The sequence below is a fragment of the Nomascus leucogenys genome, chromosome 17, assembly GCF_006542625.1.
Source record: "Nomascus leucogenys isolate Asia chromosome 17, Asia_NLE_v1, whole genome shotgun sequence".
In the NCBI taxonomy this organism is placed as follows: Eukaryota; Metazoa; Chordata; class Mammalia; order Primates; family Hylobatidae; genus Nomascus; species Nomascus leucogenys.
In genome coordinates, this window is record NC_044397.1 from 64,634,860 (window position 1) to 64,660,182 (window position 25,323).

Consider the following 25,323-nt stretch of genomic DNA (forward strand, 5'->3'; position numbering starts at 1 on the left):
TGATTATTAGCTCTATTTTAGAACTTATTCCTCTGGCCTCTGGCTCCCTCTTCGGGGTCACTGTGAGCCTGCTCCCTCCCTATTTCTCCACTGGAGTGCTTTCTCTGCTCCTCCAGGGTGCCAGGCACTCACAGTATCTGATTGCATTTTTTTTTACATTACATAATTTCATTGAAAAATCATTGGCATTGTTGATGAATCATAGGATCATTACATCTATTAAAAAGCTATTTGTTCAAATTTTATCATAAAAACATGAAAATGCTTTATCTTATGTACAATGATGTACACAAATTTAAATAGGTCAAAAAGCTATTTGTTCAAATTTTATCATAAAAACATGAAAATGCTTTATCTTATGTACAATGATGTACACAAATTTAAATAGGTCATCAAAGATACCTGAAGTAATTAAAGAGGTTTATTTACAATAGCACATCACAGTAAGTGGAAAACCACTCACAGATTCAACATTGATGCTGTTTTTGTACTTGATTACACACTGAAGGTGAAACATACATTTCACTTCTCAGAGAAACCTTTCCTCAGCCTACACACTAGGTGAGGTCTCCCTGGTATGTGCACCCAGAGCCTTGAGCTGTAGCCCCTGATTCTCCAAGGAAACACTCAGCCTACTTTTGCATGTTCATTGTTCATGCCTGTTTCCCCTGGCAAAGCATAAGCTCCACGAGGGACTGGTCCTATCCAGTTTTCTCCCCAGAGCTTAAGTAGTGTACCAGACACAGTAAGTTTAGTTAGGTTAGTTGTGGGGGGAGGGGAGAGAACGTTTGAGGTTTTAACACTCACTATGGGTTATATTAATTAAGAGCAAATTAGTACATTGTGCCTATCATGCTGACACTTCTATCATTAAGCTAATGATGACCTCAAACTAACAACCACTTCCCTCACTGAGGGCTCTTAGAACATCAGAATGTTGGAGTCTGGCAAAGAGTTACATGATACCTGTTATCACTTATACGCCCATTGATAGTTCATTTTTCTTTGTCTCTCTTCACTTTTAACTGTATAATAGGCTTTAAAGCTCAGATGAGGGAGTACTTTAATGAATAATATACTAAATAAAGAACAATAGCATTAGCATAACTAAAACTCATACTTAGAGATAATTCATGGGCTTAACTAGTTTGCATGCTTTAACTAGATCATCTGTAAACACAAATTACATTTCTTTCCTAATTATTATAGTTTGAAGATGATAGAGAATGATATGAAAAGGGAGTATTTGCAATAGCTATAATAAAGGAAATAGTTTAGATGATACTACTTATTGTATTTTAATAATGGTAATGATTACAAAGATTGAAACAATGTACCAAATGGCTGAAATAATTATTTTCTTTAAGTAGCCAAGAGGGATTTTTAAGAGGTAAATAATTTCCCATCCTTGTCCAAAGTATATTAAACATGGGTTGACCAGTACCTTTAATGTATTAATCAATAAGCTCTTATCTGAAGGAATGCTATGTGGATTTATACAACTCTAAAGAAGGCTCTATAAATATCACATTATTTACTGCTGTTTTTAAGAGACAAGTTTCTGGTAATGACTAAGAAAGTGCTTCAGGCAAATTAGTGTGACATACAGAAAATTCAGTACTGGTTGCAAGAAGTTCATAAATAAGGCAGGAAATATAAATAAGTAGAATAATTTGGAATGGTAATAAGATGATAATGCTAATAATGCTAATAACAGTCCTAATAAGGACTGTTACTGTAAACGTGAAGATGTGGATGTGTATGTGTAAATCTATAGAACTATGTCTAGCAAATTCAAAATGTGTCTCCACTAGTTAACCAGAAAACAGTGTAGCAAAAGTCACCTTTAACTGTAGCTTGTGTTTCTTGTTTTGGTAGACTTACCATATTGAGACATACTGAGGAAATTGAGTTATGTCTATAGCATGAGTACTCCAATGGGGACATCCCCAACAAAGAAAGGCAGAACTATCATAGGTTTATCATAGGTAAATAAAATCAAGGACAGGTAGAATCCACAGACAAATTGTAAATTTTAATACTGATAAATTCCCTTTGCATTTAACAACTCTTGTCCTGTCTATGTGGCCTCTTATTGGATATACTGAATTAGGAGATACAATAGCCTCTTTTTACCTGACATCTATAAGCAGAATTGTCATTGCCCTCTCATGAGGAATTCAGATGTGCTGCACTCAAAACACACTCAGATTCTAATTCCAAACATTAACTAGACGCATGTATTTCATCTCAAATCTGGGAATTCCCATATTGATAATTCTATAGAAAGAATACAAGATAACAAGATAGACATACCAAAAAGATGATTAAGCCCTATAAACATTAAACAAACATAGAATTTTCCAAAGGGACATTAAAACAAAAAAAGGAGAAAGAAATTGCTGTGGATCTGAGAACTCTATTGTAGTCAAGTGAATTTTTTACTCCAATTATTTACTTCTCCCTGTGCCCATGCTCCTCACCATATAACTTTGAAATTTCTCTCAGAAAGGGTCACATGTATTTCCCCACCCTTTTGGATACAGTCTAAAACTTGGTTTTGGCCGGGCACAGTGGCTGACATCTGTAATCCCAGCACTTTGGGAGGCCGAGGCAGGTGGATCACCTGAGGTCAAGAGTTTGAGACCAGCCTGGTCAACATGGTGAAATCCCATCTCTAGCAAAAATACAGAAATTAGCTGGGCATGGTGGTACATCCCTGTAATCCTAGCTACTCAGGAGGCTGAGGCAGGGGAATTGCTTGAACCTGGGAGGCAGAGGTTGCAATGAGCCAAGATTGCGCCACTGCACTCCAGCCTGGGCGACAGAGTGAGATTCTGTCTCAAAACAAATTAATTTAAAAAATAAAATGTGCTTGGACTAATAAGATGCAGGCAGAAGGGTTTGCCAGCTGTACGCCAACATCTTACATAGCACTGTGGTTTCTGCTTGCCCCAGTGTTCTCCAGCCATGACTGTCAGAAGAGTAGGAGAGACACACGGATTGGAAATGACTCCAAGCACAGGCAGGAGCTAAACCTGGCCAGACCTGGAACTAGAAACACAGCTACCCAGCTGAGCCCAAACTATATGGAACATCCCAGCTAATCCACATGCATGGGATAAACAAATGCTTACGTTTGAAAATCATTAAGAGCTTGAGGTTATTTCTTACACAGCATTCTTGTGACAATGGCTACCTGATACATTTATAAATTAAAGTGGGCAAAAGAAATATTCTTCCCTTCTAGTAATCTGTAAAGAATACTTCCCTCCTCCTGAGATTTAGCTTTCATTTATTTACAGTGAAAGTCAGCAAATTATGCCTGATTGAAAGAGTGTTACCTCAGTTCATTCTAGGTTGGCCACTGACTTACTTTTTTCCTCATTGTCATGCTGACAATCATATTGACTTTCAAATGCTTACCCTTTCTCTAAAGTGTTGGAGATACCAACCCCTGTATGATCTCATCTGTAAACTTGTGGGGTTAAGTGATCACTGGTTCTTTTTTTTTTTTTTTTTTGAGACGGAGTCTCGCTCTGTCGCCCAGGCTGGAGTGCAGTGGCGCAATCTCGGCTCACTGCAAGCTCCGCCTCCCGGGTTCACGCCATTCTCCTGCCTCAGCCTCTCCGAGTAGCTGGGACTACAGGCACCCACCACCACGCCCGGCTACTTTTTGTATTTTTAGTAGAGACGGGGTTTCACCGTGGTCTCGATCTCCTGACCTCGTGATCCGCCCGCCTCGGCCTCCCAAAGTGCTGGGATTACAAGCGTGAGCCACCGCGCCCGGTGATCACTGGTTCTTCAGGGCCCAGACTTCCAAGGAGAGATGTGTGGAAGACCACAGCATGGTGAGCAGAGGAGGAAAGCTAAATAGGAGTGCTAACCTATCAATCAGCCTAACTCTGCTTCCATCTGTGTTAGCTATGGATTCTTCATGTGGAAAATCAGTTTTACTGTTTAAATATCAAGAACTACTAGACCAGATGTTTTCTAAAGATCTAATACTCAAAGACCTATGATTACATTTTTTATTTTAACCACCCCCTTCTCTTTATTTCTATTCCCATGACCCTAATTTAAGACACTATCACCTAAACTCCTGTATCACTTCCTAACCTGACCGCTGACTTTAAGCTGTAAATAGTGTCATTTTATTCCCCTACCTAAAACGAGAGAAAACCCAACTTTAACAGGGCCCCCAGGCTCTCCCTATCTCTCCAGTCTCATTTCCTGCCCCACTTCCCCACCTTTCATCCTGGCTTAGAACACACCCCACTCTTCATCACCTTGGGGTTTTCTCCCGTACTGTTCCCTCTGCTGGAAATGCTCATCCTCTATTCGTTTTGCCCTTCAGTGTCATGTTATAAGACTGCCTCTCAGAGAGACTTTATTCGATCACCTAAACTACAGAAGGCCCCACCTGACCCCTATCATTCTCTATGACAGGACATTTCTTCTTTCTTTCTTTGCACTTATGACTTACAGTTATAGAAACATTTGTTGGTTGTTATATCATGCAACTTCCTATTAAGTATCAGCTCCAGGTGGCCAGGGGTGAAGTTGTCTGGTTTATTTTTGTATTTTTAGGACCCAAAGCAGTACCTGGCACATAGTATATACTCAGCAATATAGATGAGTGGATGAACTAATGAACTTCTTAGCTTTTGTCGACATTTTTTTCTATCATTTTTCTATACCATATAACATTTCCCTAGAACATGTGATCTCAGTTTTTCATTTGCTTATACCTGCTCTCTTAGTTACCTTCCTTAATCCATGCATAATGTTCCTTATGTTCTTGAATGTTAGAATTTTCTCTTCAACTTTCTTTATTCATCATACTTCCCTCTTCTTACTCTTTTCATGTGTGAGTGGTCACTATCTGGTAGGTTATGGGAGATTATTATAAAGCTGATCCCAAATCTTAGAATTAGATTCTATTTAGGATAAAATTAACAAGAACAGTCCTTCAATAAATGAGATCAGATACCTGTAGAAGTAAATACTCTATGCCACCTGACTGAGGTGACTGAGGAGTTTGGCAGATACCTAAATTCCAAGTAAGATGGCCAGGAAATGGTTTTAGGAAAAAACAATGACAAAAATTATATCCTAGCTAATTTCACTGACCTCCATCAGGAGAAAAGAAAAAAAATAAGTGCTTGATTTGTGTATAGTCTAGAAAATATGGACACAATGAACAAATAATGTGGAACTCCACTGCTGGAATGTGGATTTTCCAGCAATGCCTGGAATAGAGAAACAACATATCTGATAAAGGTAATATTATGATTATCAGAGAAATGAAGGCTGTGGGAGGGAAATGTATTGGTCACAAGCTCTCACTATAGTTTAAATGCACCACCTAAGAGGATGCTTTGAGAGTAGGCATGAGGCTACTGGCTGCTGAAATGAGAGCTCCCTCTGCAAGTAAAGAAGCTGGCATTTCGGCTTAGGCAGCAGTCTCTGGTGAGTTGGTTTAGTATGAGTCAACTTACAAAAATTCAATCTATTCTGGGTGTACTGAAAACATTTAGTTTCTTGATCTGTAAAGCCAAGATCCATACCTTAAACCACAGTTCTGAAAGAAAATGCCCGAGCCTGAGCAGTCAGTAGCCTTCCTCAGACTCCAGCTACGTCTTGCCTGGCTTTCTTTCCAATTCTCATATGAACGACACTTTATTTCTTGTTATTGGCCATACCTGTTACTATCAACCTGTTGATAACTACACGATGTACTTTTGTGAGCACGTGATTACACAAAATGGAATTGAGAAATGGTGAGCATTTTTTTTGTCATCGTGACAATCCAACACTCCTTAGAGCTAAGACACAATGCCGTAGTCTCAGCATACATTTTTGCAGTCCTAGGATTCCCCTTTCACCCAACGTTACAAATTTGGATAATGTCTTGGAAAGTTGTTTGGGAGCTCATAAGCTACCTGTAGTAAACAGCATATGGGACAATTAATAAAGAAAGATGTGAGAGAAAATACCAAAACTTTTCAGACCTGGGACGGAAATCTTCCCCACAGTTGGATGCTCCATCTCCATAACGAGGCCATTGTGTAATACCTGAAAAGGCAAAAACAGAGAGAAAAATAATTTATAAAAATAAAACCATCTTCAATCGCAAGGCATGGACAGCCATCTATCCAGTCAACATCAAAGAAAGATATGGCAAAACACAGAGGTGTTTAAAATTTTCATTTCAAAGTAAATATTTGATATAAAAATAATGTTTCATCTTATAATATACCAAATGAAGCCAAAAAAGACTAGAGGATTCATGGACTAGAAAACATTTCAATAAGACCTTCCCACTCTTAAAATTTTTATTTGCTCCTAAATATAGCGGATGATTTCCTCTCTTTCATCTATAGATGCTCCCCTAATATTAAAGCTCAGCCTTTTCCTGCATTACCTTATGGCAGGACTCAGCCAAGGTCAAGAAATAGGACCTCGAACAGAGCAGCACACTGGGGTGGTACACATGCTCCTGGAAATCTGTTCAGCTTCTGCTTTAACTTGCATTTCCTTAATTACTAATCAGGTTGAGTATATTTTCCCTGCTTAATAATAATTTACATTTCCTCTTAAATGAAATGCTTATTCAAAAAGCTTTTCTACTGGCTTAATTATATTTTTATTTTTCTTTCTTTCTTTCTTTTCTTCCTTCCTTCCTTCCTTTCTTTCTTTCCTTTTTGGAGACAGAGTCTCACTTTATCACCCAGGCTGGAGTGCAGCCTGGTATGGGGAGTCAGTCCAGCTTGAAGAATAAATCAGAGTATCCAGAAGGCTTGGTGACTGCTGGAGGTGGAAGGATGCAGGGCTGCTGTGACAAGCAAATGAGCAGCTGACAGCAAATCCAGAGGAGACCCAGGTCAGAGGCGACCACAGGGAAGCTGAACCAGGAATGTTTTCAATGGTGGCCAAGACCTTAAGAATAAGACTAGAGTTCAGAAACAGGATTCCAGGATGCTGGCGTAAAAAAGCCAGAGACTTCATCCCAGAAGGCTGACTAGGTTCTCATGCAATGGTGAGGCAGGAAATTTAAAAAATAATAATAAAATAAAATAAAATTTTCTATATTTAATTCATTTCAAAGACAACAACAAGTATATTTTTATAAATTCTTATTCTCTATAATTAATAACTTCAAATATTCTATTTTATCTAAAAATACAACAAAAATCATAGAAAACCTAAACAAACCTAAAACTACAACTATCTAAACACCATAGTAAAAATTATAAAATAAACCAAATACAAAACTCTTTCAAACAAAACCTAAATAATAAACATCTAAATTAGTTAACAACAATCATATACAATCATAAATTATAAACCTATTACAATTTAATTAACTATCTTTATCCTGCTTCTATATCCCTACTTTAACGCCACTATAAACTTACTTCAAACTAACCCACCCCCTTTTATAAAATATATATAAAAATCAAATACTACCTTTATTCTAAACCCAATCTTTAAACATTAAATCTACTAAATCTAAATACATCAGTAATAAAAATACCCTCCTATATACAGCCCAAAGTCTCTCTCTAATCCTCCTAGTCCCACAACAATGGGACCGAAATAGGTATCTAGTGTCCCATCAAGAACACAAGGTAGCTTTGGCTTGGGATTAAAATCTAAGGCCAGTTACTAGTGCAGGGACATTCTACCAGTGCCTGACAAGACAAATGTGACTTGATGTTGAATCACTTGAGTACCAAAATGAAGCAACTTAAATCCCTGGCAAACGAAGGCTGGAATTTTCCCCGGGGGTAGGCGAAAAAACAAAATCTGCAGTGCCCTCCAACTATAGGTGGTGGACAGGCTGAGGGCATGGAACCAAATTCTGATACATAAGTGTTGAATTATTGGAAGCAAAATGTTCTGTGATACACAAATAAAAATGCAACACATTTTTTTCTTTAAAAAAAAAAATTGAAGGCTACCTGGGTATACTGTCTCAAAGAATCCAACATCTATTACTGGAACCTCAGTAAGACATTTATGGGCATCTTACATATAAATTGTGTTTCACCTGCACTATCTACCAAGCAGAGAACCTCTCTCTGCCTGTCCTGTATGTGCATCTAAATGACAGAAGTATTTCAGTGGCACAGTAATCTTACAGACCACGATTTCATGCCAGCATCCCAAAGAGTGGCAATTATAATGCTTCTACAGCATTTTGAGCTTCAGGTAAAAGCAAGATTTGCATATCTACCTTCTAACCATAATCCATTCACAGAGCAAAAGAGCATGGAATAAAGAAAGTAATAAAATGTTTTCTCACTTTGCTAAACTCAGAGAAAGAGCTCAAATTTCTTGGGCTTTATTCATTTCTAGTGAGTCACATCACAAAATAAATCATCAATAAGACAACTTCATGGGTGAGTTTTTAAGTTTAGAACTACAGTTTTGCTATGGCTAAATATTCTGGCTGCCACTGGTTTCTTTGGGAATGGTTACCACTTTTCGGGTGATGCTCTTTAAACAACGATGTCAACCTTCCTCATTGAGGATGATAACACACCACACAGAGATTCTTTCTTTTGGGATCACCAGGTTTGTACTCAAGCGCTGGCCAGATAAAATTCTCGCCAGTGTTAGAATTGTGCTATAATTTAATTCTGGTGTGGCTCGTTCTCAGCACCCGCCCCGCACAGCTTCCTCCTATGTGGGGGTGGGGGCTAAATGCCAACGGGAGGTGCTAAATCTCAGTTCTACTGAGGACAGGAACAAAAATACCGAGCTAAATTTCACTCAAAACAATTATCTGCACACTGAATCATTCTTCTCTCCTCGTATCTATGTTGCCCTCCTGACTACCTCTTTGTAATAACACTGCAGTGCTACTCACGAAAGACAAAAGTGAGTGTTCTTAGCTAAATATAACTTAACTGATAGTGTTGAAATTAATTAACGCTGAATTTTAATCATGTAGCAAACGTTAAGTGTCAAACGTGAAAGGGTAGTTGGTAAAGGTCAAGGGACATATGTCAAAGTTTTGTGAAGCAAAAGCTAGCAGTTGATTGAAATTTTCCATGGAAGCAGTTTAAAGAGTGTACTTTCTCCACCCCTACACCGATTGCTGTCTATATAGGATATTTTCAGTATGAAACTTTAACCTTATCAATGCCTTTGCATTGAAAACCATTCCGTTTTAAGCAAAAATATAAATTCTTCTTACGTTCAGCAGAGGAAGTTAACTGCAGTTTCTCATTTGCTCTAGCATGGATACAATTATGAGGCAAATGGGCTGGTGTGAGCCCCATGTTCAGAAGGAACTGATGTATTCTCCTGCTTGGTTGCCACCCACCTTTTCATACAAAGTGTGAAGCCCATACGATTCCATAGGCTTTCTTCAGGAATCAGGTCAGAATATCCCACAGAACAATGGGGGCTGTGGCAGTGCTGTCCCTGGAAACCCTGCCTAATGACTTGGAATCTTGGAAAACTCTCCAGCCTTGTTTGTGGGGCGAATCCTGCTCTGCTTAGTAACATATTAGAGGATTTCAGAACCCAGGAAGTCTCTCTGAATTCTAACATAAATCTCTCCTGCTTCATTACCCTTTCACGTTTGACACTTCAACTCCCTTTCATGTTTGACACTTAACTTTGCTACATGATTACATTTGTCTCCTCTAAACTTCATTGGAAATGAAGGAACTACCTGTTATCACCATTTGCATAACATTTTTTGGAGAATGGTTACTAAATGTTTCCTTGTTCTTTTCTCATCTGGCCCCAACACCCCAACCTCTATCACCTTAACCTAGAAATTCAATTTAAAAATGTTTCGTTTTCTGACCACTAACAATTAACTGCTATAATTTCCCTTAAGATATTCATGGCTTAAAGAGAGTTTCATGCCTTGGTGCTAGGTCTGGCCATTCAGGGCATTCTTTGTTGCATATTGAGTTATTTCAATATAAGGCAGGGAATTTCTCTAGAATTTTGTAGTGAATTTTGTCTATTTAGCAATGTCTTTGGATTTTACTGTTTTCTCCTTCATTTTACTTATTTTATCCTTCCTAGGTCTTTCATGGTTTAGTAGCTCTTCTAAATTCCATTTCTTCTCCTTGAAATTTCAAAAGCCTATTCTTGACAAGAATAGAATTGTAGTCAGTGCGCCAACCTCTTTAGCAAAGTATCAGGCCTATTTAAAATAAGGTCTCTCTTTCTTTCTCAAGCGTTTTACAGATTGACAGCCTAATGACAGAGTCAAGTGGTAATGTATTAATGATGGGGGGAAAGAGTAAAATGTATACCTTAAAGTAACGTGGGAAATAAAAGTTTAAGTGAAAGTAAGAAAGTCTTTTTATAAAGTCCTATGGCAGAAATGGCAGAAGAAAAAAATTTGTAATATAGCACTAGCAAGACAAAAAATGCAAAAAATAAAAATTGATACCCTTCCCATACACAGTGAAAATATTTATGGAAACTGAGACAGGAATATTCTAATGAAAAGACATGAAATTACATACAAAAATGATATTTGTAAACACTACACTGTCCTTACACATATCAAAATCAAAGTAATACCATCAATGGCATTAGCAATAATGTACAAAAGAGAACTGACCTATTTATTCACCGTGAATAATGATACGACCTATTCATTCAACAAACACGATAGCACTTATATGCTAGGCAAAATGAAGAAGCTGGCAGTGAAAAGATGAATGAACCTACATTAAAAATATATGTAATTAGAAGAGAGGATACAGAATAAGAGATCTTTTTTATAACACAGTCATATAAATTGTTATAACACAGTTTAAGCTCCATAACAAAGGAGCAAATCCAATGAGGAGCAAGTAAGTAACTCTGCCTATCTTGAAAGAAGTTGATGATTTGTCAGACTAAGATAATATGACTTAGGTCAGGGAGGTTAGTAAAGACCAAAGAACAAAGATAATATTGAAATTAGACGTTAAGGTTAAAAACAACAATGATAAATGTAGTAACAGCAGGTGCTGCTCAACAAAACTCCTTAAGGGTCAGGCATTGGGTTAGGAGCTAAAGCTTTGTTGATTTAATCCTCTCATTAACCAGACTAGGTAGGAATTATTACCTTCATCTCTACTGATAAGGTGTTAGAAACCTAGAGGGGCTAAGTATTTGTCCAAGATTTCACAATTACTAAGTGGCTGATCTTGGATTATAATTTAAGTGTGTCTAATTTAGCCAGGTTATGGCAGTTGGAGACAAAATAAATGGAAAAGCTTTTTGATTTACCATTAAAATAACTAGCTGATGTGGTCAATTCTGTAAAACAAATTAGTCACTTTAGTGGGGAAAGAAAATCAGCCAAACAGATTACATGACACCATGTGGTCCTATTAGTTAATAAACTGAGCTGCACTATTGCAGGTAGCCAAGGATACTCTGGCACCACAGATACAAAGGCTGTGAAAATTGGAAGTATTTGAAGGGGATGGACCCAGAGGGTGATCCTGGGCAAGGCACTTAAGTAGTCTGAGGCTTAAAACCCTCATCAGTGGCCAGGCATGGTGGCCCACATCTATAATCCCAGCACTTTGGGAGGCCGAGGCAGGTGGATCACGTGAATTCAGGAGTTCAAGACCAGCCTGGCCAACATGGCAACACCCCACATCTACTAAAAAAAAAACAAAAATTTAGCCGGGTGTGGTGGTGTGGGAGTGGTGGTGTGCTCCTGTAATCTCAGCTACTTGGGAGGCTGAGACAGGAGAATCACTTGAACCCAGGAGACAGAGGTTGCAGTCAGTCAAGATTGTGCTACTGCACTCCAGCCTGGGCAACAGAGCAAGACTCTGTTTGAAAAAAACATTCAAAAAATTTTAAAAATATAAAATTTAAGGCCGGGCGCAGTGGCTCACGCCTGTAATCCCAGCACTTTGGGAGGCCGAGGCGGGCGGATCACGAGGTCAGGAGATCGAGACCATCCTGGCTAACATGGCGAAACCCCGTCTCTACTAAAAATACAAAAAATTAGCCGGGCGTGGTGGTGGGCGCCTGTAGTCCCAGCTACTAGGGAGGCTGAGGCAGGAGAATGGCGTGAACCCGGGAGGCAGAGCTTGCAGTGAGCCGAGATTGCGCCACTGCACTCCAGCCTGGGCGACAGAGCAAGACTCCACCTCAAAAAAAAAAAAAAAAAAAAATTTAAAAAAAGAATCTTTATTAGTAAAAAGGGGGTAATAATATCTCTTTCCTTTTTTTATTTTTTTTTTATTATACTTTAGGGTTTTAGGGTACATGTGCACAATGTGCAGGTTTGTTACATATGTATCCATGTGCCATGTTGTCTTACTGCACCCATTAACTCATCATTTAGCATTAGGTATATCTCCTAATGCTGTCACTCCCCCCTCCCCCCACCCCACAACAGTCCCCGGAGTGTGATGTTCCCCTTCCTGTGTCCATGAGTTCTCATTGTTCAATTCCCACCTATGAGTGAGAACATGCGGTGTTTGGTTTTTTTGTCCTTGCGATAGTTTACTGAGAATGATGTTTTCCAGTTTCATCCATGTCCCTACAAAGGACATGAACTCATCATTTTTTATGGCTGCATAGTATTCCATGGTGTATATGTGCCACATTTTCTTAATCCAGTCTATCGTTGTTGGACATTGGGGTTGGTTCCAACTCTCCACTATTGTGAATAGTGCTGCAATAAACATACGTGTGCATGTGTCTTTATAGCAGCATGATTTATAGTCCTTTGGGTATATACCCAGTAATGGGACGGCTGGGTCAAATGGTATTTCTAGTTCTAGATCCCTGAGGAATCGCCACACTGACTTCCACAATGGTTGAACTAGTTTACAGTCCCACCAACAGTGTAAAAGTGTTCCTATTTCTCCACATCCTCTCCAGCACCTGTTGTTTCCTGACTTTTTAATGATGGCCATTCTAACTGGAGTGAGATGGTATCTCACTGTGGTTTTGATTTGCATTTCTCTGATGGCCAGTGATGATGAGCATTTTTTCATGTGTTTTTTGGCTGCGTAAATGTCTTCTTTTGAGAAGTGTCTGTTCATGTCCTTTGCCCACTTTTTGATGGGGTTGTTTGTTTTTTTCTTGTAAATTTGTTTGAGTTCATTGTAGATTCTGGATATTAGCCCTTTGTCAGATGAGTAGGTTGCAAAAATTTTCTCCCATTGTGTAGGTTGCCTGTTCACTCTGATGGTAATTTCTTTTGCTGTGCAGAAGCTCTTTAGTTTAATTAGATCCCATTTGTCAATTTTGGCTTTTGTTGCCATTGTTTTTGGTGTTTTAGACATGAAGTCCTTGCACATGCCTATGTCCTGAATGGTATTGCCTAGGTTTTCTTGTAGGATTTTAATGGTTTTAGGTTTAACATTTAAGTCTTTAATCCATCTTGAATTAATTTTTGTATAAGGTGTAAGGAAGGGATCCAGTTTCAGCTTTCTACATATGGCTAGCCAGTTTTCCCAGCACCATTTATTAAATAGGGAATCCTTTCCCCATTTCTTGTTTTTGTCAGGTTTGTCAAAGATCAGATAGTTGTAGACATATGGCATCATTTCTGAGGACTCTGTTCTGTTCCATTGATCTATGTCTCTGTTGTGGTACCAGTACCATGCTGTTTTGGTTACTGTAGCCTTGTGGTATAGTTTGAAGTCAGGTAGCGTGATGCCTCCAGCTTTGTTCTTTTGGCTTAGGATTGACTTGGCGATGCGGGCTCTTTTTTGGTTCCATATGAACTTTAAAGTAGTTTTTTCCAATTCTGTGAAGAAAGTCATTGGTAGCTTGATGGGGATGGCATTGAATCTATAAATTACCTTGGGCAGTATGGCCATTTTCATGATATTGATTCTTCCAACCCATGAGCATGGAATGTTCTTCCATTTGTTTGTATCCTCTTTTATTTCATTGAGCAGTGGTTTGTAGTTCTCCTTGAAGAGGTCCTTTACATCCCTTGTAAGTTGGATTCCTAGGTATTTTATTCTCTTTGAAGCAATTGTGAATGGGAGTTCACTCATGATTTGGCTCTCCGTTTGTCTGTGATTTGTGTACAAGAATGCTTGTGATTTTTGTACATTGATTTTGCATCCTGAGACTTTGCTGAAGTTGCTAATCAGCTTAAGGAGATTTTGGGCTGAGACAATGGGGTTTTCTAGATATACAATCATGTCATCTGCAAACAGGGACAATTTGACTTCCTCTTTTCCTAATTGAATACCCTTTATTTCCTTCTCCTGCCTGATTGCTCTGGCCAGAACTTCCAGCACTATGTTGAATAGGAGTGGTGAGAGAGGGCATCCCTGTCTTGTGTCAGTTTTCAAAGGGAATGCTTCCAGTTTTTGCCCATTCAGTATGATATTGGCTGTGGGTTTGTCATATATAGCTCTTATTATTTTGAGATACATCCCATCAATACCTAATTTATTGAGAGTTTTTAGCATGAAGGGTTGTTGAATTTTGTCAAAGGCCTTTTCTGCATCTATTGAGATAATCATGTGGTTTTTGTCTTTGTTTCTGTTTATATGCTGGATTACATTTATTGATTTGCGTATGTTGAACCAGCCTTGCATCCCAGGGATGAAGCCCACTTGATCATGGTGTATAAGCTTTTTGATGTGCTGCTGGATTCGGTTTGCCAGTATTTTATTGAGGATTGTTGCATCAATGTTCATCAAGGATATTGGTCTGAAATTCTCTTTTTTGGTTATGTCTCTGCCAGGCTTTGGTATCAGGACGATGCTGGCTTCATAAAATGTGTTAGGGAGGATTCCCTCTTTTTCTATTGATTGGAATAGTTTCAGAAGGAATGGTACCAGTTCCTCCTTGTACCTCTGGTAGAATTCGGCTGTGAATCCATCAGGTCCTGGACTCTTTTTGGTTGGTAAGCTATTGATTATTGCCACAATTTCAGAACCTGTTATTGGTCTATTCGGAGATTCAACTTCTTCCTGGTTTAGTCTTAGGAGGGTGTATTTGTCAAGGAATTTATCCATTTCTTCTAGATTTTCTAGTTTCTTTGCATAGAGGTGTTTGTAGTACTCTCTGATGGTAGATTGTATTTCTGTGGGATCAGTGGTGATATCCCCTTTTTCATTTTTTATTGCATCTATTTGATTCTTCTCTCTTTTCTTCTTTATTAGTCTTACTAGCGGTCTATCAATTTTGTTGATCTTTTCAAAAAAACAGCTCCTGGATTCATTAATTTTTTGAAGGGTTTTTTGTGTCTCTATTTCCTTCAGTTCTCCTCTGATTTTAGTTATTTCTAGCTTTCTGCTAGCTTTTGAATGTGTTTGCTCTTGCTTTTCTAGTTCTTTTAATTGTGATGTTAGGGCGTCAATTTTGGATCTTTCCTGCTTTCTCTTGTGGGCATTTAGTGCTATAAATTTCCTTCTACACACTGCTTTGAATGTGTCCCAGAGATTCTGGTATGTTGTGTCTTTGTTCTCGTTGGTTTCAAAGAACATCTTTATTTCTGCCTTCATTTCATTATGTACCCAGTAGTCATTCAGGAGCAGGTTGTTCAGTTTCCATGTAGTTGAGCGGTTTTGAGTGAGTTTCTTAATCCTGAGTTCTAGTTTGATTGCACTGTGGTCTGAGAGACAGTTTGTTAAATGAACAAAGCCTCCAAGAAATTTGGGACTATGTGAAAAGACCAAACCTACATCTGATTGGTGTACTTGAAAATGACATGGAGAATGGAACCAAGTTGGAAAACACTCTGCAAGATATTATCCAGGAGAACTTCCCCAATCTAGCAAGGCAGGCCAACATTCAGATTCAGGAAATACAGAGAACGCCACAAAGATACTCCTCGAGAAGAGCAACTCCAAGACACATAACTGTCAGATTCACCAAAGTTGAAATGAAGGAAAAAATGTTAAGGGCAGCCAGAGAGAAAGGTCGGGTTACCCACAAAGGGAAGCCCATCAGACTAACAGCTGATCTCTCGGCAGAAACTCTACAAGCCAGAAGAGAGTGGGGGCCAATATTCAACATTCTTAAAGAAAAGAATTTTCAACCCAGAATTTCGTATCCAGCCAAACTAAGCTTCATAAGTGAAGGAGAAATAAAATACTTTACAGACAACCAAACGCTGAGTGATTTTGTCACCACCAGGCCTGCCCTAAAAGAGCTCCTGAAGGAAGCACTAAACATGGAAAGGAACAACTGGTACCAGCCCCTGCAAAAACATGCCCAATTGTAAAGACCATCAAAGCTAGGAAGAAACTGCATCAACTAACGAGCAAAATAACCAACTAACATCATAATGACAAGATCAGATTCACACATAACAATATTAACTTAAAATGCAAATGGGCTAAATGCTCCAATTAAAAGACACAGACTGGCAAACTGGATAAAGGAGTCAGGACCCATCAGTGTGCTGTATTCAGGAAACCCATCTCATGTGCAGAGACACACATAGACTCAAAATAAAGGGATGGAGGAAGATCTATCAATTAAATGGAAAACAAAATAAGGCAGGGGTTGCAATCCTAGTCTCTGATAAAATAGACTTTAAACCAACAAAGATCAAAAGAGACAAAGAAGGCCATTACATAATGGTAAAGGGATCAATTCAACAAGAAGAGCTAACTATCCTAAATATATATGCACCCAACACAGGAGCACCCAGATTCATAAAGCAAGTCCTGAGTGACCTACGAAGGGACTTAAACTCCCACACAATAATAATGGGAGATTTTAACACCCAAGTGTCAACATTAGACAGATCAACGAGACAGAAAGTTAACAAGGATATCCAGGAATTGAACTCAGCTCTGCACAAAGTGGACCTAATAGACATCTACAGAACTCTCCACCCCAAATCAACAGAATATACATTTTTTTCAGCACCACACCACACCTATTCCAAAATTGACCACATAGTTGGAAGGGAAGCTCTCCTTAGCAAATGTAAAAGAACAGAAATTATAATAATATCTCTTTCTAAGGGATGAAGTACGATGATGAGTATAAAGCCCTGAGCATAGGCCCTGGTGCAGAGTGTCCTCACAAGAAGTGGCAACTGTTTTTCCTGTTACCAATAGACTGGGTTCAAACTCTGGCTTCATCAGGTACAAGACGTGTGGCTTTGGGGTACATTCATTGAGCATATATTAAATGTACTAACAGTAAAGAACAATAATTAATAATAAGCATTAAATACATATTAATGTGCCAGGCATTGTTAAGTGCTGAGGGAAAAGTGGGTCACAGAAAACTCAAGGTCATGCCCTTAAGAAGCTTACTGCCCTTTAAGGGAAACTTTCTAATTAAGCAGAAACCACTGATCTGTTATTGTTACATAATATTATCTGTTTTGTCCCCTGCTATATGCCCAGTGCCATGAATGTTATCTGGCACTATCTGGTAGATGCTCAATTAACATTTATTGAATTTTTTTTAATTAAATTGAATTAACTGAGTAACTTTCAGGTAGTTCCTTTTGGTTTCTTTATTTTATAGAAGTTGGGGGAGAGTGCTCTTATTTTAAGCTTTTAATGAATGCCTAGAGTTCTCTAGACACAAAACTGTTTTACTCAATTTCCAAAATACAATCATTTTTAGGAACTTAGACATCAAGTTCTAGTGTTGCCTTGCAATTTCTTCAGTTTTCTAAAGCAGCTTCCAGCTGATCTTGAATCTGCCATATATACTGTACATATTTTAAGACACTCCAGAGGCCATCCCGAGAAGCTCTGCGTGGACAATGGTCATTATCGATAAAGGAAAGCCAAAAAACATGGGCATGCACATTTATACATGTGAAATTGATCTACTAAACATGAAGAAAACAATTACAGAATTCTTCTTTATTAGGAATACTCAGAAAACCATTTCTAAAACACACAATATCTTACTAAGCAAAAAACACTGGAGTAATATTCTTTATTTTATTTCCCATTTTAGCAATTTAGTCACTCCTTTAGCATAATAGGAAAACAACCTTGGAATAATATTTGAAAGATTACATAACTGAAGGCAAAACTTACAGTGAATATATTAAAAAGTTAATTCAACTATTTCTGAAAACTGAGCCCTCAAAAATAACATAAATTCATGAAAACAAATTGACATGAAAGTCCCTAAGTTTACTTACATCAGGGGTCCGCAAACCGGTACCATGGTCCATGGTATCAGGAGTCCACAAACCAGTACCGGTCCTTGGCCTGTTAGGAAGCGACCTGAACAGCAGGAGGTGAGCAGTGGGCAAGGAGCATTACAGCTTGAGCTCCGCCTCTTGTCAGATGAGCGGTAGCATTAGATTCTCATAAGAGCCGGAAGCCTATTGTGAACCACACATGTGAGGGATCTTGGTTGGGCACTCTTTATGAGAATCTAATGATAAATGTAATACCTTGAATCACCCTGAAACCATCCCCCATCCCTGTCCATGGAAAAACTGTCTTCTACAAAACTGGCCCCTGGTGCCAAAAAGATTGGGGACAGCTGACTTAGATAATGAAGATCACATGTAAAAGCTGACTTTTTTTGTTATCTTACTTCTTTGAAACAATTCACTGTTATTAAATTTCATTCTGCTGTGAATGCACCTGACATAGCCTTTTTCCTATTTTCTCTAATTTAAAAAAACTATGAAAATTGGTCATGCAATATACACACACATAATTTACACAAACACATATATAATGTGTGTGCATATATATAGTGTGTATACATGTAATGTACATATATAATATGTATATATACATACATACACACACACGTATATACAGCTTAATGTAGACTAATAAAATGAACACCTATGCACCAAACACCCAGCCTGAGAAACAGAACTACCAAAATGTTTAAAGTCCCAGGTGTACCCAGTCCCTCCCTCTTCTATCCCCAAATACAATTCTCCTGAATTTTGTTAATCTTTTCCTTTATTTTTTTTCTACTTGTATTAGTGAGTATATACTCCAAATATTTAGTCCTGGATTTCACCCATTTATAACATTTAATTCAATGAAATCAAGCATATGCTTCTCTGACTTGCTTTTTCTCATAGCATTGTTTCTGAGATTCATCCATTCTGAGCCATGAGGCCATAGGCTAATCATGGCCATTAATATGAAGTATGCCATTGTATAAATACTCCATAATTTAACTGACTCTGCTTTTAGGTAGCTTCCAGTTATTTTACTATGGCAAACAATGCTGCCATTAACCCATCTCTTCATGCAACAATTTTTCTAGGGTATAAACCTAGAGCTAAATTTGCTATGGCATAGTGTTAAATATATCTTCACTTGTTGGGTAATGACAAATAATTTTCCTAAATCATTTACCAATCACTCCCACCAGTTGCTTTATATCTCAGCAAAACTTAATATTATCAGAGTTTTTAGGTTTTGCCAATCTGATCACTGTGAAATGGTATCTTATTAAAGCTTTAACTTGCATTTCCTTAATTACTAATCAGGTTGAGTATATTTTCCCTGCTTAATAATAATTTACATTTCCTCTTAAATGAAATGCTTATTCAAGAAGCTTTTCTACTGGCTTAATTATATTTTTTTCTTTCTTTCTTTCCTTCCTTCCTTCCTTCCTTCCTTCCTTCCTTCCTTCCTTCCTTCCTTTCTTTCTTTTCTTTCTTTTTTTGAGACAGAGTCTCACTTTATCACCCAGGCTGGAGTGCAGTGGCGTGATCTCGGCTCACTGAACCCTCCTGGCTTCAGGCAATTCTCGTGCCTCAGCCTCCTGAGTAGCTGGGATTACAGGCCTGTGCCACCACACTCGGCTAATTATTTGTATTTTTAGTAGAGACAGGGTTTCTCCATGTTATCTCATAGTCTTGAGCTCCTGGCCTCAAGTGATCTGCCTGCCTCATCTCCCAAAGTGCTGGGGTTACAGGTGTGAGCCACCATGCCAGGCTGCTATCATTTATGAGTTTTTTACATATTCTGGATATGAATTCTTCATTGGTACATGAAAATACTGGAATTGAAATTATGGCTTTCTCATTTATTTTGTATTATGTTTTGATGAACAAAAGTTCTTAATTTCAGCATTTTCAAACTTATCGAAATTTTCCTTTTGTTCTTCACTTTTTATGACATATTTTAAAAATTATTTCCTGTTCTTAAGTACTAAAGATATTATCCTAAATTTTCTTATAAAATGTTTAAACCTTGATGCATTTATTCATAATAAAAGGTCACAAGTTAGGGACTGAAGGAAATAATCTCAACTTGTTAAAGAGCACCTACAAAAAATCTAAAGCTAACATCATACTTAATGGTGAAATACTGAATGCTTTTGCTCTAAGATTGAAAATGAGGCAAGGAAAAAATAATAATAAAAAATAAAAAAATTAAAATTAAAAATAAAATGAGGCAAGGATGTCTGCTCCCACCACTCTTATTTGACTTATTACTAGAAGTTCTAGACACTGCAATAAATCAAGAAAAGAAAAACATAAAAGGCACACAGCTTGGAAAAATAAGTAAAATAAAAATAAAAGGAATAAATATAAAAAATTAACAAAAGAAAAATTTAAAAAGGAAGAAATCATACAGATAACACAATTGTCCACACTGTCAAGAAAATATACAAAAATACTCTTAGGATTAATAAATGACTTCTGCAAGGTTTTAGGATACAAGACTGATGTACAGAGATCAATCATATTTTTGTATACTGACAATAAACATGTGCAAACCAAAACTAAAAACAACACCATTAATAGTCACTAAAAATAAAATGAAATACTTAGATATAAACAACAAAAAAATGTATAGACTATGTATGCTGGAAATCACAAAATGTTGATGAAAGAAATCAATCAAGACCTAAACAAGTGGAGAAGCATGCTATGTTCATGGACTGGATGATTCAACATAGTAAAGATCCCAATTCTCCCAAAATGTATAAGTTTAATGCAATTCTTACCAAAGTCCCAGGAAAGTTTTTTGTAAACTTTTTAAAAAGTTCATTTTAAAATTTATATGGAAAGATAACAGCCTCAGAATGGCTTAGACAATCATAAAAATAATAAGAGATAATTACTCTATCTGATATTAAGATATGCTATATAACTGCTAAACACTAAGTAGGTACTAGGAGAATATCATACTGGCAGAGAGACAGACACATAAATCAATAGAACAACAGAGAACTCAGAAATAGACCCACACAAATATGTCCAAATAATTTTTGACAAAGGTACAAATGCAATAGAGGAAGTAATACAGCCTTTTTGACAAATGGCACGGAAACGTATACTGGAGCTGGGGGGAAAAAGAACCTCAACATAAAGCTCACATTGTAAAAAATTAATTCAAAACGGATCATAGACTTAAATGGAAAATGGTAACTATAAAATTTAGGAAAATAAACAGGAAAAATATTTAAATAAATATTTAAATAAGAAAATAAACAGGAAAAACTATGGTACATCCATATTAGGGAATACTCCTTAGCAATGAAAAGGAACAAACTATTGATTCACACAACCTGCATCAATCTTAAGGGAATTGTGCTGAGTGAAGAACACCAATCCAAAAGATTACATAGTATATGATTTCATTGAACATAGCATTCTTGAAATGACAACATTGTAGAAACAGAGAACAGACTGGGGGTCTCCAGAAGTTACAGGAGAGATGGGAGTGGAGGGAAGGGAGGTGCATGTGGCTATAAAAGGGCAGCAGGAGAGATTTTCATGGTGATGGAACTCTTCTCTATCTTGACTATATCAACGTCAATGCCCTCCATGTGATTTTATAGTATAGTTTTGCAAGAAGTCACCATTGGGGAACAGTGCTACGTGGGATCTCTCTGTATTATTTCTTATCACTGCATGTTATTCTATAATTATCTCAAAACAAAAAACTTTTTTTAAATTATGGTCTCCTGTGGGTATAATGTGAAAGGGGACTCAATTTTATTTTCTCAGCTAGAAATATATTGATGAATAGAGTTTTAGTAGAAAACATTTTTATCTTGTTCCTAATTTTAAAGGAAATGCACTTAATGCCTCATCATGGAGTATGTTTGTGACAAAGAATAATGGGCATACTTCATCAAGTTATAGAATCTATTCCTAGTTTGATGAGAAATTTTATTATAGATGTTTACTTACAGCAAATGGCTTTTAATCCATCTACTGGGAGGATCATATAATTTTTCTCCATTAATCTGATCACTTACAACTGCAGTAAGTGATCAAACGTATTGTCTTAAAATTGTTTGTTACTTGTACAATTTTAGAATAATTATCTCTTTCAGGTGAATTCAAATTTTTATTGACATGAGGTGACTTCAACAGTAATGCATTTTGTTTTAAAGTCGGTAGCATCTAACATTACTAAAGCTACACTGGCTTCATTTTGGTTTGTATGTTCTTCATACATCATTTTTTAACCTATATATATGCAATCTTTCTAAGCTTTTAGTTTTATGTGTATCTCTTGAAAATAGAAAATAGCAGGATTTATTCTATCTTTGCCTTTTAACTGAAAAGTTTATGGCATTTACATGAATTGACATTATTGATATGTTTCAATTCATTTTAGAATCTTACTTAGTGCCTATTTTTGGCCTCCTATAAAAAAATTCCCATCTTGCCTTGTTTGAGATTGATTAAGATTGTTTCCTTACATTTACTAGTTTGAAGATATATACTCTATCAAAAGGATAATCTTTTTTTTTTTTTTAAGATGGAGTCTCGCTCTGTCACCCAGACTGGAGTGCAGTGCTGTGATCTTGGCTTGCTGCAACCTCTGCCTCCCGAGTTCAAGCAATTCTCCTGCCTCAGCCTCCTGAGTAGCTGGGATTACAGGTGCACACCACCACACCCAGCTTTTTGTATTTTTAGTAGAGATGGGGTTTTACCATGTTGGCCAGGATGGTCTTGATCTCCTGACTTCATGATCTGCGTGATTATAGGCATGAGCCCCTGTGCCCGGCCTTTTTTTTTTTTTTTTTGAGACTGAGTTTCACTCTTGTTGCCCAGGCCGGAGTGCATGGCACCATCTTGGCTCACTGCAACCTCTACCTCCTGGGTTTTAGCGATTCTCCTGACTCAGCCTCCTGAGTAGCTGGGATTACAGGTGCCTGCCACCACCCCTGGCTAATTTTTATATCAAGATGAAATTTTTTTTCCTCCAGAAGTCTTAACATGCATATTTAACTTAACAAAATAAAAATGTAATCAATACCAGTTATCCCCGTATCAATTATATGCCAGGATCCAGTTATCCCCCTACCAATTTATATGCCAGATGTTTTCAAACTTCCTTGGTTCCCCATATTTTTTGTCTCTGTAAATTTTTCATAATGCCCTTGGGCAAAAAGGAATACTGTTTTATGTATTAAGTAGTATCATTTTGTTTATTAATTAAGTAAAAAAATATGTATTCATATCCTAATAACTGAGTAGTCATTTGAAAAAATAATAGACATAAATTATAATAAAAGAAAAAAATATCTTTATTTGATTCTTAGCCACTATTACTTTCTAATAGTATATGTACACCTGTTGGGCACAGCAAAACTTCTTAAATCTTGAAATTGAATCAGATATCTCCATCCATATTTCTTGTTTTATATTGATTTTCTCTTGGTACTTGCATTTTTTTTCATAGCAACATCCATCCAAAAACCGAGTTTGATCAAATATGTTTATCAAAGGAATGTAGTGTGATTCAATGTGAACTTGAGGACTCTCTGTGCTGTGTCCAATATACATTGCCCTGTTTCCCTAGAAAATATAAACATCCTGCAGTGCCCCTGTGCATTCACTAGGATGTCATGAGTGCTTCAGTACAGTTTGAGAACCACAGTTACCTGCAGTTGGGTTCAGCATTTTGGTTTTCTATTTTTTTAATCTGGAAATCATTAGTATCAATACTATTTTTCAAAATCAATGATTTTTAGCTTACTGTAGTTTATGCTAATTTTTGATCCCCATTTTTTTATCTTAGGCTTTCCTTTAGCGGCTATATTCTCTCTTCCTGTGGAATGTTCTTTAGAATTTCCTTACTCATCTGTTCATAGTAAGTTGGTTTTATTTTCACCGAAGTTACTTTGCTTCCAATCTAAAAGAGTTGTATTGGTTGTACATTTCTAAGCTGACAGTTACCTTCTGTTGGTATACTGATGATATTATTCCATTGTCTTCTGAGTTTCACTATTGTTTTCAAGAAGTCAGCCATGATTCTAATTGTCATTGCTTTGTAGGTAATCTGTATTTTTTTCCTCTGGGTAATTTAAAGATCTTCTCTATGTCTTCTGTTTTCTACAGTTTAACCACCATCAGTCTAAACCTAAATACCTTTTTATTTAATGCATTTAATTTTTACTGAATCCATGTAGACTTTAGGACTTCCTGAGTCTGAAAAATTATGTCTTCAAAAGTTTTGGAAAATTCCTAAGCTTGGTAAAATATTGCCTCTGCCTATTCTCTCTAGCTTCCCCTGGAACTTCAGTTATATATACATTTATTTATATATATATATATAATATATACATTTATTTATATATATAAATAAATGCATATATAAGATATAATACATTATATAAACATTATATTATAATATATAATATATTGATATATTATATATTGATAAATTACATATATAAAATTAATGCAAATTTTAGCTATATATTAGATGCGATCACACTATATGTCTCTGTCCCTCTTGTATTTCCTCTATGTGTGTGTGTCTCTCTGGGTTGAGTTGTAATTAATTTATTCAGATCTATGTATCCGATCATGAATTCTCTCTTCTATCTAATCTACCATTTAATTTGCTGTGCAGTTGTTCTTAATCCAGAGATGATTTGCATTCTGTTTTTCTAAGTGCTTAAGGGCACCTCTGAAATAGAACCACATTAAACTTAATTTTCTGTTTGGTGGTTTTTGGGCCAAGTAGAATTAATTACTGTCCTATATATAGGACAGTAGATTTGTAGATAGCTCATCTCCTAGCCCCAGAAAAATGAGAGATTTTCAAGAACCATGGTCAAAACAGGTTAGAATATCTACTGTTTTTTTCTTCAGTCTTCAATGGCAGGTTGTAAAATTTGTTTGCTTTCTTTTTTACCTAGTTCACCCACTGATATTGCTGACTTTTGGATGTCCAACCTTTATTTTGAAGTTTCTATTCTATCTCCCACCTAGTGTGGACTTCAGGAATTCTTGTTATATCCTCATTTCTTATGGCCCATAAAGTTCAGGTTCTAAGCCAAAGAGTATTAGCAGATGCTGGTTCTAGTGCCTGCTTCTCCGCATTCATGTTTTCTAATCATTTTTCTACTGGCAGGATTTCTCTGGTCATATAGTCCCCCATATTGTCAGAAACGGAGGTCCTCCAGATGTCA

General features: G+C 37.0%; 1 protein-coding gene across 1 annotated transcript in view; it reads right to left on the reverse strand.

Moving 5' to 3' along the window:
- Positions 1–25,323, reverse strand: part of SUGCT (succinyl-CoA:glutarate-CoA transferase) — a 746,309-nt gene that overhangs the window by 105,932 nt on the left and 615,054 nt on the right. Inside the window, exon 13 of the mRNA XM_003268972.3 lies at positions 6,015–6,078. Coding sequence (XP_003269020.2) covers positions 6,015–6,078 — 64 coding nt within the window. The remainder of the gene's footprint in view (positions 1–6,014; positions 6,079–25,323) is intronic.